The 17,075-nt window shown below is 42.6% G+C and overlaps 1 protein-coding gene across 2 annotated transcripts in view; it reads right to left on the minus strand.

Moving 5' to 3' along the window:
* Positions 1 to 333: 333 nt before the first annotated feature.
* LOC119161301 (bone morphogenetic protein receptor type-1B) overlaps positions 334 to 17,075 on the minus strand; it is a 55,564-nt gene continuing 38,822 nt past the window's right edge. For both annotated transcript variants that reach the window (XM_075879560.1, XM_037413700.2), the window contains exons 6-11: positions 16,342 to 16,534; positions 14,527 to 14,718; positions 7,783 to 7,888; positions 4,579 to 4,754; positions 4,287 to 4,420; positions 334 to 679 (exon numbers count right to left, since the gene is read on the minus strand). In XM_075879560.1, the coding sequence (XP_075735675.1) occupies positions 542 to 679; positions 4,287 to 4,420; positions 4,579 to 4,754; positions 7,783 to 7,888; positions 14,527 to 14,718; positions 16,342 to 16,534 (939 nt within the window). In that variant the 3' untranslated portion in view covers positions 334 to 541. The remainder of the gene's footprint in view (positions 680 to 4,286; positions 4,421 to 4,578; positions 4,755 to 7,782; positions 7,889 to 14,526; positions 14,719 to 16,341; positions 16,535 to 17,075) is intronic.

The following is a 17,075-nucleotide window of genomic DNA, read 5'->3' on the forward strand; positions in this document are numbered from 1 at the left end:
AAAATTTCACAGGCAATGACAAATTACAGTGTGTCTCTCTTTCCTTAAACAATGCAAGTAGTTATCTAGACCAGATATAAATGCAAGTAACCAATTCAGACCAGATATAAACTGCAGTGTTGCCATCATCACTGTCAATGAAGCTGTCAACATTCTCACAAGTATATGTTACTATAACAGAAGGAAAAAAAAACTGCCCTCCTTTGACAGCAATAAATTGCTGCTTTCTCTAAAAAAAAATATATGTACACTGCATAGCACCTTCACTATGATTAGGGGCAAGATTTTGCACGTGGATGTAGGCATAGGAGTGCGAAACGGACACCTTGTAGCTTCTTTCCTGAACCCATGAAGTGCCTTGAAGCATCACTGAGAAAATTCCTTATCAAGTTATAAATTATGAAGTTCAAAGGAGGCTGCTGATATCCATGAGACAGGGGTACATGCCTTTTCAGCTAACAGTAGTGGTAGCATAATCTGCAGGGCCTGCTGTTGAACCATGCTACCAGGCCAGAATCTAGCAAAACAATATGCTGTGGTGTCACACCATCTTCACCCCAGTGTAGCTGGAATCGACGACCAGCCTAGCCAGCGACTTCTTAACGCGCAGGGCTGTTAGCCTGACGCCAGGTCTTTGGTGCCAGCACTCTTGCATTAGCTTCGACAAGCATTGTGTTATCTGTGGAAAATGGGAATCGCAACATCATCGTCAATTAGCTCCTGACATGCGGGAAAAAAACAATAAACATCACACTTGCATGAACGTAACACAAAGAGGACTCAAAGCAGGAGAAAAAAAACTTAATAAACTTGTTCATGCTAACATAACCAAGCAATGTGCTTAATCTACCAGTAGCAGTTTGCTCAAGGTAGGATGCTTAACTACAATGTCCTATAAAACCTGCTACAGCAATTTACGCCTATATAGGATGACTTGTGCATGCACTAGGAGCTGTGTTGACACGAAAGTACTAATATATGATAAGTTACAATAACTGATTGTCCAATGTGCATAACTAAATTATTGAGCGTGCTTGATTAGTTCCATTCAACGCGTACTGTGACTGACAACCCTATACACTGCTGGTGTTTTAATTCCCATAAGATAACTATTTCAGTAGTGCTAACGACCCAGGGCATTTCAGAACAGTCAAACGGGCTTTTAAAGCAGTGCGAAATTTTTGAAAAAGTAAAAACACGCTTTCATAACAGTACTTGGCAGAACAATTACAAAACTATAAAATAATACAAACAGCAATCGAAGTGTTCACAATGAATAAACAGATAAGAAAGAAAAAACAAGGGCTTGATGTCACGTCTCTCGTGCCAGCACTCTTTCATTAGCTTCAACAGGCATTGCCTAGCAATGGGAAGGAAGGGTTTCTGGGGCAGGGCGTGGTAGCATTCAAACAACCTTGAAATAAAGTCCTGGTTATGATCCTTGTAGGTTCAAGCATAGTAGAAATAAAAATATTAAAACTGCGGTTCTGTATTATTCATTTAAAGAGCCTAAAGATAGGGGAAAGGCAACACACATCCCTCTGCCACTTTAGGTCATCTGTTTCTTTTGCCGTTTGGTAGTGCTGTCAAGGTGAGTGGACTTTTATTTTAGAATATAATACATGTAGATGAGATCCATTTATAAACCTTTTGTTTTATAGAACCTTTATTTACGCAGTCGTATTCCCTTTTGAGCCAGAGCCTCGCTAAACACCAGCTAACACAAGCCTCGCAGACGCATACCATCATTCCCAGCGCTTCAACGGGGCAGGGCCCCTTGAGAAATTCACATAGATTGATATTCACATAGATTGATTTTGTAATTCTAGTGAGCACACAACTACTAGCATGCAGCAAGTGTACACCACACAATACGTACAGCATGTTGTCTGATAATTACAATAAAAGTTTGTGGCCCTTTTGTATGAATGATGTAGCCTCAAAAACCGCAGTATGATGCATTTGGTGCATGCTATGTATGGCACGTCACACGCCGAAAATGCAAGTTCATGTGTGTGCTGAGTTGAAACAATAAGTAAAAACCAACAGAGTGACAACCGTTGAGAGCTTCTCATGTAAATACCATGCATTAGTGATCACCAATGATTTGATTGATTTGTGGGGTTTGACGTCACAAAACCACCGTATGATTATGAGAGACAGCGTAGTGGACGACTCTGAAAACTTCGACCACCTGGGGTTTTTTAACGTGCACCCAAATCTGAGCACGCAAGCCCACAGCATTTTCGCCTCCATCGAAAATACAGTCGCCGCAGCCGATCCCGCAACCTGCGGGTCAGCAGCCGAGTACCTTAGCCACTAGACCACTGCGGCGGGGCGAAAACTCGCAGAGACGGTGATGCCACACTTCCCTCTAGGTATTTTTGTGAAGAACCCTATGATAAACCCCAACAATCCTCCTCCTCCTCCTTCTGATTATTATTATTATTATTATTATTATTATTATTATTATTATTATTATTATTATTATTATTATTATTATACGTGTTATGTAAGAGTTACGTCAGATTGGATCCCAATATGTTAGGGCCAGCCTCACTTCGTATAACATTACAATTTCTTGCTGCCCCTTCGCCCTGGTGAAACTGACTTTTTAGCTATTTAAGCCCCCCCCCCCCCCCCTCCCCTTTTTTTAACTGAACACGCAAACGTCAACCACACAGTCGATAAGCACCGTAAATAGAACACAGCGGCGAAATGAGCGAGCAAACACATGCACCTGTTTTTGCTTGCCTGTTGTGAAAACCAGACACCAGATTCGCTCATCTTAAGCACCGTTAATGTATTATATTTCCTTCCTTTTCTGAATGCTGTCACCAAGTAATAAAAAAATTGCAGTTTCACTCAACGCAACTACAAAGCAATGATTGCGATAACAACATATTGTAATATATACGAAGCATAGCTGGCAGCTAACTCTTTTAGATGCCATATCATGTAACTCCACAAAACACTGCTGTAAAAGAATATGGCTGCTCCAGGCAGACATGCTCTTTTGCACAGTCCCTTCGCATTGAGAGCGCAGCGCAAAAAGATTTATGAGGCATTTGTCCTGATGTGTGCCACTTATAACTAAAAGTTCACAGCTGCAGCTCAAGCGATCACAGCCTTGACAAAACAGAAACTATAACCGTTTTGATGAAACGGAAAACACAATATTTCAGCCAACTTTTCGGGCACGCGGCTTGACGGCTGTCCCACCTTGGGGCTAAATTCCGGTGCTACGAAAGGAGCGCAGCAGGGGTGGTTCAGCACAGGATTGCGCAGATAAACAAGTTAGGCACACAATGGCGCAACTGTTCCACCACTGGGTGTTTTTGGGCCAGCCCACTAAATTATTAGCACGGACCCACTACATAGATGCCTCACATTCTCGTGGTTTGTTTTTAAAGATGTAGTTGTTACTGCTAATTAGATGCATTTTTGGTTGGGACTTTGTCCAATTAGAGACCATGCCAATGAATAGGCAGAGTTGTGAAAGTCCGTGACTGCATATTTTACCCCCTGAGCAGCGCCTGCCAATATGCACCTGATCCAGCTGTTCACCACCCTCTCTTCTAGCCATTCCTGCTCTCGCCCATTGCCTAGCCTTCGTGAGTGCTTTGCGGTCATGGGAGAGAGAGCCCATCATCCGAAATCATATGAAGTAATTTTTTTCTTCAGTTGTGTACAGATCCGTGGAGCAGCGTTGTGCGTTCCTCATATTCACAATGTTGGCTGTCACGCTGGCTTTGTAAAAGATACGGTGTTTTGAGATATCGTGTCGTCATTCGTGGCGCTATGCGGGCAACTAACGGGGAAGCATCACCGCAACGCAACTGCAATCGCCGACTTTAATGCAATCACCGACTTAAAGAGTGCTGTGATGCAGCAGCGGCATTGTTTCAAGCCCCCAAAAAGAAGCCCGAAGGAACAAATCTGACAGACATATGATATTAGAGTGGAAAACACGTCTATCTTTTCTTCAAGGGAAAGTGCTCGGACGCATATGTGACACGAGCAAAGCGACTCCTCATATAGCGCCGCATCACGGCCACTCCCTGAACTAAGGTGGATCGACGACTCCCGTTGATAAGTAAGTGTTTGCACTGGCATTGAGAAACAAAGGAAGCGTTGCCCTGAGAACGATAATGAACAATAAAAGGTAAAGTTTCAGCAAGCATTTTTTTCCAGACTGCTAAGAAGCTCATGGTTCTTAGGGCATCACAAAAAATGGGTTTACTTTCTTTCATACACTTTACATAAAAAGTAAAAAAAGAACTCACTGAGCCATTTGAGCTCCAGCGCTTGGGTATCTTCGGCCTTGCGTAGTCCACACATACCACTTTGCGCATGTCCTCAAAGCTTGGGTCAGAGGGAACCACATCATGGTAGGGAATGCAGTATTCCTCCACTGCACCTAAACATGCACAACATAATACAATCTTTAGAAAACTGGTTTCCAAAAGAAGTCCAAGAGAGCAATCCTATGCAAATACTAAGCAAGTTGAACCAGCAGAACCAACCTCCCATATTATAGCAATGTAAATGTAAGGAAAACTTCATGGTGGAACTTACCATCCTCCACGCATCGCAAGGCAATCTCCCAAAGCACCAGGCCAAAGGAATACATGTCTGCCATCCGGTATGAATCGAAACGATTCGGGACAAGAGTCTCATCAAGCACCTCTGGTGCCATGTAGCGCTTTGTGCCTACTCGAGGGTTCACGGCGATGTCCAGCTCGTTGGCCTCACTGCACAGAAACCACATCATCATACTCTGTTACGCCAACTTCAGCAAGACAACTTGAGATAGAACTAACCACATTATCTTGCTCTCACCGATTTATGCACAACTTTCCTAGAAAGTTGTGCTTTTTAGATAGAACTGGCCACCAATGGCTCTTGTGCCACAAAACTCCACTAATCATCATTTATAGCTTGAACTATGTTTAGCCTTTGCATAAATATCAAAGCTTGTACAAGGTATCGTATCGTCAAACCTCGTTAGTATGCACCCGCTTGAAGCGTACTACCGGTTAAAACGTAGTTGAGACAAATCCCCAACCGATTCTCATAAAGACTAATGCATTCGCAGACCGCATAAGCCATGGTGTTCGGCTTATGCCTACCGGTTAGTGTGTACTAACAGCGTATTGCAACAATATTTTGCGCCAGAAAATTTTACTGCGCAGCAGAACTTGCTAACACCACAATGTGCAATGAACGGTTTTCCGTCATGTTGATGAGTGTGGAGATCAGCCGATCAGTTAGTATTCTGAATTCTGCATAATTGTGGAGATGACTTTACAAGTAATCATAGAAAAAAATGAAGGTGAGACGGCGACCACCGACAAACGCGCCAGTATGACTTATTGCCGCGAAAAGCCTCATCACAGTAAGCATCCTTAGTTACCTGCCAGGGCACGCGTGTGGCGTCGCATCACTTCAAGCCTACTGCACCCTTTTAGTAGGCGACTACTGAACGTGCTGGGCCTCCATTCGCTGCCGCTTCGTTGTGCGGGACAGTGTTCAAGCGCGCACCGGGGGCACCGAAAAACCTTGCTGTATTATGCCAACATGCGCACCGTACAGCAAGTGTAGATCTGTTGCAACCATGCTGCACACTTTGATTCAGCGACCACCCAAACGCGCCTCCGTCCACTACCAGAACTACTGGAGCATCGCGGAGAGCGTATTGGTAGCAAAAAGCTCGTTGTCATCGCGTTAACCCAGCAGGCTGCTCGCCACATCTGCGCATGGCGAGGCCTGAAGCAGAGTGGGGGTACTCTACACCAAGCGAATCGGCAGTCACGGTGTTCACAGAGTAAGCAAAGCGCTGCACGCAACTAGCCATTCAGGAGACGATTTGGCTCTTTGCGACCATACTGCATTTTAAACAAACTGCATCAGTTTTTGCTTAGAAGCAAACCGTGGAACAACTGTGTCACAAACAGCCGATTTTGTCTGTTCTGTCACTGTACTATGCTCCGTATCCCGGACTTCCCAGTAGTTTCAAAATGCTCCTTGGCGTCGATACCGTCTGCTATCAGGTGGTTGTACGAGATTCAGAATCTTTTCTTCACTTTGGCAAAAAGAAAAAAATGGCTCTGCGGTGGGCACATTATCTCTTTCGTCACCACGCCTATTCAAATGAATCACCGGTGATCAATGCATTGGACCGACAATTTTGGAATGTGGAATTTGTTTCTCATGATCCCAGTGCTTTCTAGTAGTTAGTACAGCCCCTGAACTTTTAGAATCAATTTGAATTTGCCTGTTTTGGTAACCTAGTGATTTTTGACAGGATTTCGTGCAAACCAATGTGCCTGTATTGTTGGGAAAATGCACTTGGCTAGTGAACTAGACAGAAGTGCATGCCCCTCGTGGTTATGCTATAGTACCATCGGAGTTCTGTAATCAAAAGAACCTTTGCAAGTCAAATATCAAATTAAGGTGTCAGCTTTGCAATCCAACAGTGTTAAGCAGTAATAAATGCCAGAAATTCATGCCAGCTCTTCAATAGAGAGCTGTTGCTAGGAGATCGGGAAACTTTATTTTACAAAAAATACTTCCGAAGTTTGCCGCATGTATAACGTGTGAAGCTGACCTTCTCGGTCAGTTTCCAGCAGCTTTGGCATCGCTCGTATCGTAATATCAGACACAGGCCCACATCTACTGTCACTAGTCGCTCCTATGGCGTTTGCGTCACGTGCATACAAGTGCACACCTGCGCTGCAAAAAACATGTGCCGCTTGAAACTGTCTAGAAACCGCACCTGAATTCAGAGAAAGAGCTTAGAGTCCGAGGATGACAGCACACCAGCTTCAAGTTTTGTGACAATGTTTTGCATCAACCTGAGGCATCTGCAGCTGTTCATGTATTTGTTTTGTTTACGGCCTCAAGTTGTTGCCCCCACCGCAACTGCGTAGCTGCTGACCTTTGCGCACAATCTTATAGCTACTCTGGTTACATTCGAGGTCCACACGTCGCTGAAACGTGGTGTGCTGGCACTGGCTGCAGAGCTTCTCATAACTACAAAAAGGCCACCGGAGCGCACCTTGGCCCTGACTATGGAGCACCCCGAAACTGCATGCAATATTGTCCATTTTTTTCATACGATGTACAAATATGCAAACAAATTTGCTTTGATGCATATATTTAAATGCCAACCTATGTGGAGTGCGGTGCCTCATGGAAAGAGGTGACGCTAGATGAAATAGAGAAGTTCATTGGACACCTGATTTTTTTAGGGAGATAAATCAGATCATAGGGATCCAGCTATATTGAAACACAAGAAAAAAATACTGAAAAAAGTGTACGAGTTCATTTGTGTTCCACGAAAATCCAACCAATGCTTCACCGCATTGCACGAGCAATCAAGCAGCGCCGCAGTTCAGAGTTCCTTTGTCTAAATGAATAGAAGCACTTTGTACAACATTTAATATTTTCGTACTGTTCCAAACGTATTCTCAATTTTTTTTCGTTTTGAATATTTTTGCACATATATTTGTTTTTTACTGCACTGTTTACCAGCTGGCAACTAAAAATTAGACACTTTTCACATTTTTATTCATTCCAAAATATTTTTGTTGCTCTACAGCATATATTTTTTGGAAAAAGCAATTCATTGTGCAAAATTTGGTATGCCACAATGCGTGGAGTACTTTTCAAACTTTCAAGCATTGTAACTGTTTCTACACTATAAACAATTATGTTATAAGTAGTCTACACTGTATGTGACATCGATGAAACTCAATGCAACGGCAAATTTTTACATACCTGCTGAACCTCACTGCCAAGCCAAAGTCTGCAATGGCACAAGTGCCATCCTTCTTGACCAAGATGTTCTTGCTCTTGATATCGCGATGAGCAATCGCAGGCTTTCCTGCAAGACATTAAATGATGCACCATTTCATCTTAAAGGTTCAATATATATGACACATTTGAAATATGCTATGCAAAAAAAAAAAAAAAGATTCCCATGTTTTACAATATTACAAAATACAGAAAACAGTACACTCATATCTCGATATAACAAACCCGGTTATAATGAAATATCTGTTATAACAAAGTAAATTAAAAATAGTTTTGCAATTGATAGTGTTAAGAATATATTCTTATAACAAATTTTTGGATATTACGAATTTATTTTCATGTCAGATGCAACTTTGTTATAATTAGAATGGGGTATAGTTCCCAAATTGAATTTCAAACGGAATCAAGAAAGAACTAAACAAAAAAACTTCAAGAAAATATTAAATGCCACACAATGATTAGAATTTTAGAACTTTTTCTTATGTTTACTAAGGGTGTGGGTTTCAATGAATAATGAAGCCCAATAAATATCCTTTTTATACACTTAAAAAGGGGGTTAGTTCCAGGTATTGCTAAAATTTTCAGATCCTAAAAGTGAAAAGTGTTTTTTTGTGGGAGCTTAGGACTGTTAAGTGCATGAGTACAACATTTTGTAACTAGTGCCATATGAAACCGCACTGCATCGCGCTGAATGTGTCTTATACACAGGGTTCGTACACAATTACATTGAAGAACAGCTGTTTGGGATGTTGGTTCAACTCCATGATAATAGGGGGGGTTGCAGCGAAAGCATAAAAGTGCTGGAAGAAAAGCAAACAGAAGTCAAACAAAGACAACACGAGTGCTTGTGTTGTACCTCCTTGCCTACCGTTCCTAGCCTTCTGTACGCTTTTCTTGCAGCACTTCCATGCTTGCGCTGCAACCCCCCCCCCCCCTATTACCACGGAGTTCAACCAACGTCCCAAATAGCTGTTCTTCAATGTAATTCTGTACGAACCCTGTGTATAAGACACATTCAGCACGATGCAGTGCGGTTTCATATGGCACTAGTTTCTAGATACAGGTTTCAATAGCCCGCATTCAAGGGTTTTCAAGGACTTTCAAGTTTCTATCGTAAATTTCTCAGACAAAAGGCAGCCTTTCAAGTAGAATTTTTGTTGACATAACAATGTGTTCGAGAGCAGACGGATAGCTTTATAGATAAAGCGAAAAAAAATTGGATTAAAGATGACCAGTGTTGATCACATTAAGTTTCTAGCCTGCACAAAACTCCACACCATTGATGCAACTGTTGGGACCACTCTTGTAAGAAATGCTCAATTATTTTCAGTTCTTCTGTTTTACTTTTTTTTTTCAATCTTTGGGAAACTTCAGTTACATTAAAAGGTGACGATTCAATTGCCACTTTTTCCGAGTATTGATCAGCTGAAACAGCAAAATGCCAATGACTGCTTCAGATTTTAATTTGCTCGTACAGTGCACTCTCAGTAAATGGAAATCTGCTAAACGAAGCTGCTGCTTAAACAAAACAGCTGCCTCTAGTACTCTTGGTTTCATACATGAATTCTGCACCCCTGCTCATCTCTCAGTAAAAAGAACTCCTGTTTAATCAAACGCATTTTCCTGGTCCTTTCAGGTTCCATTTAACAAGAGTCTACTGTATTCACAATTTCATCAGTGAATAAATTTGAACTGTCTAGAGTCATCAAGCTTCTCCTGTTTTTGAGTATCAGTATGAAGTGAAAGATATGAATCGCAAGCAGATACCCACTATGTCTACGGCCAATGTCCTTGTATCCACCATGTCTATAGTCAATTGCTTTGTATACACAAAAGTGCCATAAAAAGAAGCAGTGCATGGGAGTCAATCACCAGTGTCAGCAGCACAGTCAACAGTATTAAAGAACTTCTTACTGCATTTACTCGCATAATGAACCCATCCCCCCACATTGGTCCTTGAAAAACGAAAAACAAAAAAATTTTTAATGTCCTTGTATCCACCATGTCTATAGTCAATTGCTTTGTATACACAAAAGTGCCATAAAAAGAAGCAGTGCATGGGAGTCAATCACCAGTGTCAGCAGCACAGTCAACAGTATTGAAGAACTTCTTACTGCACTTACTCGTGTTATGAACCCACTTGCATAATGAACCCACCCCCCACCTTGGTCCTTGAAAAACAAAAAAAAAAACTTTTTTTATGTCCTTGTATCCACGATGTCTATAGTCAATAGCTTTGTATACACAAAAGTGCCAAATGGGAGTCAAAAACCAATGTCAGCAGCACTGTCAGCAGTGTTGAATAACTTTTTACCGTAAAGAACCCACCCCTGCACCGTGGTCCTTGAAAAACAAAAAAAAACTTTTAATGTACCTCTTCATACTTGGGAAGTAAAAACAGCATAAAAATATAGACAAGGACAGAGGAAGAGACGACACCGCGTTGTTCATTAGTACCTGTTCATCATATTTCGGTATGATAGCCAGTGCCGTTGATGATCAAAACGTTGAATCAAGCCATTATATCACAAAATGACGACACAGTTGAAGTAAAAGCATAGTTTTGCAACCATGCTAAACAGTTCCGAGCAGCAAGAGCACGGACGTCAATCAAAATTTGAAAATCACGCCTTTTGCGACAAAGCGCTATCTGTTGAACGCAGGAGAAACCTCTTTGCTGATAGCACCACGCAGGCACAGCAGCACAAAAGCAAAACAAAAAACTAAGTACGCAGTGCGCGGCATAGGAACATGCTGCACACCGGCCATCTCGGAGGCCATGCAAAGCACAATCGCACCCACTACGCCGACGGCACCTCATGCCTCCACAACGTCTACCGCAAAGTTTGTGCGCCGCTATCCGATGCTGTGTTTTTGTTATTGGGTTTGTCGTTATGAACTTAGTTAAGAAACCTGCTGTGCAGGGCACGTTTGGCCGGTACGCTAGCCACACCACTGGTTACAAGCAGCATGCGCTGGAGCATGGGAACCAAGCGGCTGGACGACACTTCGGCGTCGATACGTATGCTTTGGTAATGGGATGAAACAAAATGAGCTTCGGTCTACAAAAAAAGATTTGGTGCGCGTTTCAGAGGCCAAAACAAGCAAAGCCGTCAGGCAAAATTTTCGCTGTTATGACTCCCGTGACTGCTTTTTCCCGCATAATGAACCCTCCCTCCAAACTGGAGTCAACTTCTCTGAAAAAAAAAAAAAGGTGGGTTGATTACATGAGTGCTGAATACTGTACTTCTTGGTATCTGGCTTGCGCACATGGCACTTTATTTAAAGCTTTGGCTGCACAAGGGCAGTGGCTGTTCTTTGAGCTCGAAGCTATGTAGTTTCACTCAGTGTGCTACTCGTGTGACAGATATAGAGGAGCAAAAAAAAATTGATGGGCACTGTGATTGATTGACTCATATGTGGGGTTTAACGTCCCAAAACCACCATTTGATTATGAGAGACACTGTACAGGAGGGCTCCGGAAATTATGACGACCTGGGATTCTCCACCCAAATCTGAGCACACGGGCCTACGGCATTTCCGCCTAATTGAAGGGCACTGTGTAAATACAAAAGTGTGTTCGGCAAAAGCCTGAGACCATTCGACTGACTATGTCATGTCTTTTTTTGTTTCATTGATTTTTTTCTTTCACTCTTGGCAATCACATAATTGATGAGGGCATGTAAGGAGAAGAGGCCACAGCTGAAGCAGAGCAACTGCAGCTATGTGCCACTGTGCCATTACGCGATTGCTGAGAGTGTGCGAGGAGGAGAGGCCACAGCTCGCACTGTTCCAGGGCACAGAAGCAAGATCAGAGATGGCCGGACGCCAGTATGAGACATTAAATGCTTTCACCTTAAAAAGTGCATAGGGGCTGGAGGTGGATTCAATTTCCCCACATAAAAGTTTAGAGAAAGAGGGAGAATGACAATAATTAATAATTCTTGGTGTTTACTGTACCAAAACCACAACATGATAACAAGGGACGCCGCAGTGGACGGCTCCAGAAATTTCAATCCTCTGGGGCTTTAACATGGACCTATATCTAAGTACCGTAGAATCTCGATAATACAATTATGATTCATGCGAATTTCGCTATGATACGAATTTCAAGTTTGCTTCGAATGAACTACATTATATAAAATATGCTGCGATTCAGCGTTATACGAATGGTTTCCTCAGCCATCACGGATGCCCACTGCACGCGAGTGGCGCAACGCGGCTTGTCTGTGGAAGGAAGGCCCGTTCACACTTGGCCTCGAAGGGGGCGAATGCGGCAAAAGTCACTGGGATTTTCCTCGCTTCGCCACCGAAAAAGTGGCTGGAAAACCATGCTACGAGGCGGACACAAAAAATTGGTCCTAGACCAATTTTGCCACTATGCGATAGCGGATCATCTTTCTGCTACGGCTTTGGCTACACCAGCTGGGCTAGCTCTCGAACCATGTGATGTAAACAACCAGCCGTACATTCAACATGGCGGAAAGGCGTCGGCAATGGCTCTTGTCGGCGCAATCGCAAACTACCGACGCAGCACAACAAGAAACGAGTTTGAATTACACAGCAGCAGCGAGTCGGCATGCCCTAACATGTCTTGCTTTTGCACTGCCGACTGAATCCGCCACTGCCGGTGCGTCTGCTCGTGTCGTTTCTTCAGACAAATCTCCCAAATCAACGTTTGTACAGTTTCTTTTCAGTGCTTTGCGTGCATAACTAGAACTGAATAGGGACTTTATTGCTCAGGAATAAATTCTCAAGCAGCAAAGATGGCAGCGGTGGTATGTTTTTTCGTGTAGACTTCGCGGCGCGTTTTTCCGGTCGCTTGAGCAGCGAAGTGAGTGAATTTTCAATAAGTTTTGCCGCTTTCGCTCCCTTTTATGCCAAGTGTGAATGCGCCTGACAGCACCAGCAGCATCAATTAGGAAACCGCGACACTTAATTGAAAGGCGGTGAAAGCAGGAAAGCTCAAAAGAACATCATAGACTTTTTTGCAGCAAGAAGCAGTTGAGCCCAATAAAGTTCTTGTTCATCTTGATGATCAGCTTTGTTTTTGGTTCATACTAATTCAGAATGATAAGAATATTTTGCATGCTCCCTTCGAATTCGTATCATTGAGAGTCTACATGGGCCTCAAGCATTTTTGCCTCCAGTGTGTATGCAGCCGCCTTGGCTAGGATTCAATCTAACAGCCTACGGGTCAACAGCCAAGCAATACAACCATCAGACTACTGCAGCAGGTTGGGAGAATGAGGACTGACAGGTGGGAAAATGAATCAATGATACGACAAGGTGTCAGAAAGGCAGGTTAAACGAGGGAGAGATGCAAGCCATCACTGAGCAGTGGCTTAAAAGCACGGATTTTGTAAGCAGGGTTTCATTGACGTGTACCCACCCTAGACTCGTACATTAGAAACTGCAAATATTACAGTAGATTTTCAATAATTCAACCATGAAGGGACTCACATAACTTGTTATATTTATCAAGTGGGTCAAATTATGCAAAAGCAGGAAAAGCAAAATATGACACTCATTTGTTTGGCAGTATTTCACTAAACTATAAAGCATCCCCAAATCAACAAGTAAACCATACTTTACGAGTCCATAGTAGAAAATTTTAATTTTCAGATGGCACTTTATGCCATTTCAGAATTCCCTGCACAGATATTTCTATTACAGGTGGTTGGCGACTAGTGATGAAATTATACTGAGAAGGTGCTAGTACTACAGTGTCCCACTGGTATCGCATTTCATGTTCTACATTCACATGCCGATTACTAAAGCATTGTTGACTATCACATTGATGTTTTAGGCATGAAGGGTTAATCTATCAGTAAAACCTAAATTACAGTAGAAGCTCAGTGATATGATCATGACTTGGACGAATTTCGGGGTGATATGAATTGTTTTGTGGTCCCGGCGCAGGCCCGTTAGCTTGCAATGTAATGAAGAAACATTGTTATGAAACAATTTTCACCCCCTGACGGTTCATACGAATGTACACTACCATGCAGGTGCGAACAGGCGCTACCTGCGCTGTCGTGGAAGACCTGGCAGTTACGTGCCAACGGGGCAACCCCAGTGTGAACACGCATCGTAGACTCGGAGATTGTGCACGCAAACCTTAAAGACTTTCACGTGTATTTCTGTGCCTTCGAATTCAAATTAGAGATGGTGTTGATGTCGCGCTTTTCTTTTTTTACTTGAGCACAGCAGCATATGTGCTGCTGTGCTCAAGGCAGGCAGCATAGTGTTTACACTGGCCTGTCACATTGATGCAAGCCATGTTCTTGAAATCAGACATCCTATGAAAGTGGACGAGAACAGAAAGAGCAAGCGCATGGTCTTGGCAAAGAAACTAGGCCTTGCAACGGCACATGCTCGAATGTTTAGGACACGTACACCTACCAGCTCTCCAATTTGCATGGCAGTCTCCTGAATTATGAGCCAACTAACCAACTGTGCAAGCACGCCCATAAATCTCCCAAAAGACATCTGTATCATCATCGCGGTAATCAAATAACAACAAAGGACAGCAGTTCTAAAATTTTCTGGCCTTGATCTATCGAGTGCGAATTGTTCAAGTTGCTTTTTCCACAGTCGTCAAGTGTCATGCACAAAAGTATACTAAGCTTTGGAAGGGGCTATTGGCTGGTTATAAGAACAAAAATGAGGAGAAGGGTTGTACAGATAGAACAAGTTCTTTCCTACCTTGCTTGCCAATGATCTCAATGTGCAGGTGGGCCAGACCACAAGCTGCTGAGTGAGCCAATCGCACAGCATCCTCAGGGTCTAAAGCATGTGTGGACAAATAATCGTGGAGAGAGCCACGCTCGTGGTAGTTGGTGATTAGCAGCATCTGGGTCCATGAGCCTGTGCCTCTAATGTCGGAAGCAATGAAGCCTGCAAACAATAACACACTCACAATCCAGCCCGACTACCTTTCGTAAAACAATAAAATAAATTTCAGCTTAACTCAAGTGGCTTCCTATAACTAGGAACATTTTTCGCAAAAACTTGAAAATTTCGCATGTTTCACTGCAGCTAACTTTCCTCCATGAAGCTCCGTTCCATAAAACGTATGAGCCTTAAATATGAACAGCACTCGCAGATAGAAAGGCGACAATTTAGGGTGACTTCAGCTTTTGTTTCCACTGCCTTCTCTCGTGTCCCATCAGCATAACATTAACGTTAGCTCCTAAACTTGGATAAGAGCCGTAACTACCTTTAGTGACTCGTAGCAACATGGCACTGTAAGAGTGCATACAAGTTATTGTACTTAAAATATTGATGTCGCCAGTAACACCAGTGTCAGTAGCACTGAAACATTAGGTGATGACTGCGAATGTTGCCAGACAGTGTGGTCCGAGCAAGCAGGGAAAGCCACTTTGCTAAAAAACACAGCAGCATGTTGTGTAGCATTAGAATATTAGCTTGTGTCATACGTTTTAGTAAAATGCCTACGACTAAAAAAAAGTCACAGCTTTGACGCAAAGGCGAAGCAATGAACGTGATAGCAACAAATTCGAAGGTCACGCACAGAATGGCAAGCAGATAGAAATGTTACCCTGTTACCCTGATCCCTCTCCACAGGGCAAATTACGCGTGGGAGATGAGAGCACGTGCCGCAGTATCGTGACGATGTGGTGGGACGCGCTCATTGCGCCATCTTACAGGTAATGCTGAAAACACGATAGTTCCCCCCGAGATGCCTGTCACCAGCGGTAAGTGGTAGATATAAATAGCCTATCCTTCAAACGTTGAAGGAGGTGCTCCTTTGTGGCTCAGTGGTTAATACCTCACCCTCACACTTCAGAGGGTCTCTTTCTGGATTATTTTTCTTTCTTGCATTTTCATATATATATATATATATATATATATATATATATATATATATATACACACACATACATACATACACACATACATACATACATACATATACGGTCAGTGACGGAGCCGCCGATGCCGGCGGTAAAATTCAGCCTAGAGTGTCCATATAATTGCTATCGAAATAAAAGGAATGGGACTGCAGTACTGTAATACTGTCTCGCTTCTTTACGCATTCTCATTGTTTCCAGATAACTGGGAACACTGTTGAGTGGGATCTTCCTCTTCATCTAAAAAACAACACAGAAGACTTCAATGTATTATGTATACAGTATAGCTGTTATGTTAACATGACATACCGACGGTTCCCAGTTCTGGAAAAGGGTTTCAAATGTTTTAACTGAATGTATTTAAAATGCCATCTTAATCTCATGACAGAAATGTAAGTACAATATACTGATGCACAAGGCATACAGAACTGTGGGTGCTGCAATGAGCTTATAATTGCAGTCAACTTCCAGTGTGCAAGGTAAAAGGCACTGTGCTTGATAGAGCAAAACCCATATTTAAGATATCTGCACAAATAAGTATAGCTCAAGCTGGGAGTGAAAGGTTCAAACAAAAACATACAAAAGCAAACATTCTCACCAAAATAATGTTTAAAACAAAAAAGCAAAACAATAAATGAGCACTAACCAAGGATGTTGTCATGACGCAGGAGCATTGTCTGGTAAATGTCAGTTTCACGAAGCCAGCTGGCCTCATCTGTTGTGAAGAACACTTTGACGGCAACATATTCTCCCCGCCAATGAGCTTTCCAGACTTCACCATAGCGTCCTTTTCCAATGATTTCAACCATTTGTATTTGCCTTGCAATGGTCCGTTGAACCTGCAATGCCAAGAAGAAAAATATGAAGCTTTTGCTTTTTATAGCGAAAACATAGGTGACAAACCCGCTCATGCGCCTAGTGCGCACAATGATTCTAGTGCTCCCTAACGTTCCGCATACGAACGATACGCTTCCCTCGCACCGGTTCATGACAGCAATAAGCAGTCACAGCGATTATCGTTTTGTGGCGGATAGCAAAATGTGTTCATCATAAAGCCACCACCATCGTTGCGACCCTGTCGAGACAGCACAATGGGGCAAATGCTATAGCCGTTCGTACGCGGAACGTTAGGGAGCACTAGAATCATTGTGCGCACTGGCGTGCGAGAGGGTTTGTAACGTGGTATTTTTTTGTATTTTGTCGGCATTTGTAGTTTGCAGAAAAACAGTAATACCTAACAGACATAAAGTTCAAAACTGTCCAATCAAACCTTTTACAAACCGATCTGGAACTTTCTCATTGAATTTTTTTATCCATCTTCATTACTTCAAAAGTTAGTTATAAACAGATCTAACTAAACAATATTTTAGAAGACAAAAA

The sequence above is a fragment of the Rhipicephalus microplus genome, chromosome X (genome assembly GCF_043290135.1).
Source record: "Rhipicephalus microplus isolate Deutch F79 chromosome X, USDA_Rmic, whole genome shotgun sequence".
In the NCBI taxonomy this organism is placed as follows: domain Eukaryota; kingdom Metazoa; phylum Arthropoda; class Arachnida; order Ixodida; family Ixodidae; genus Rhipicephalus; species Rhipicephalus microplus.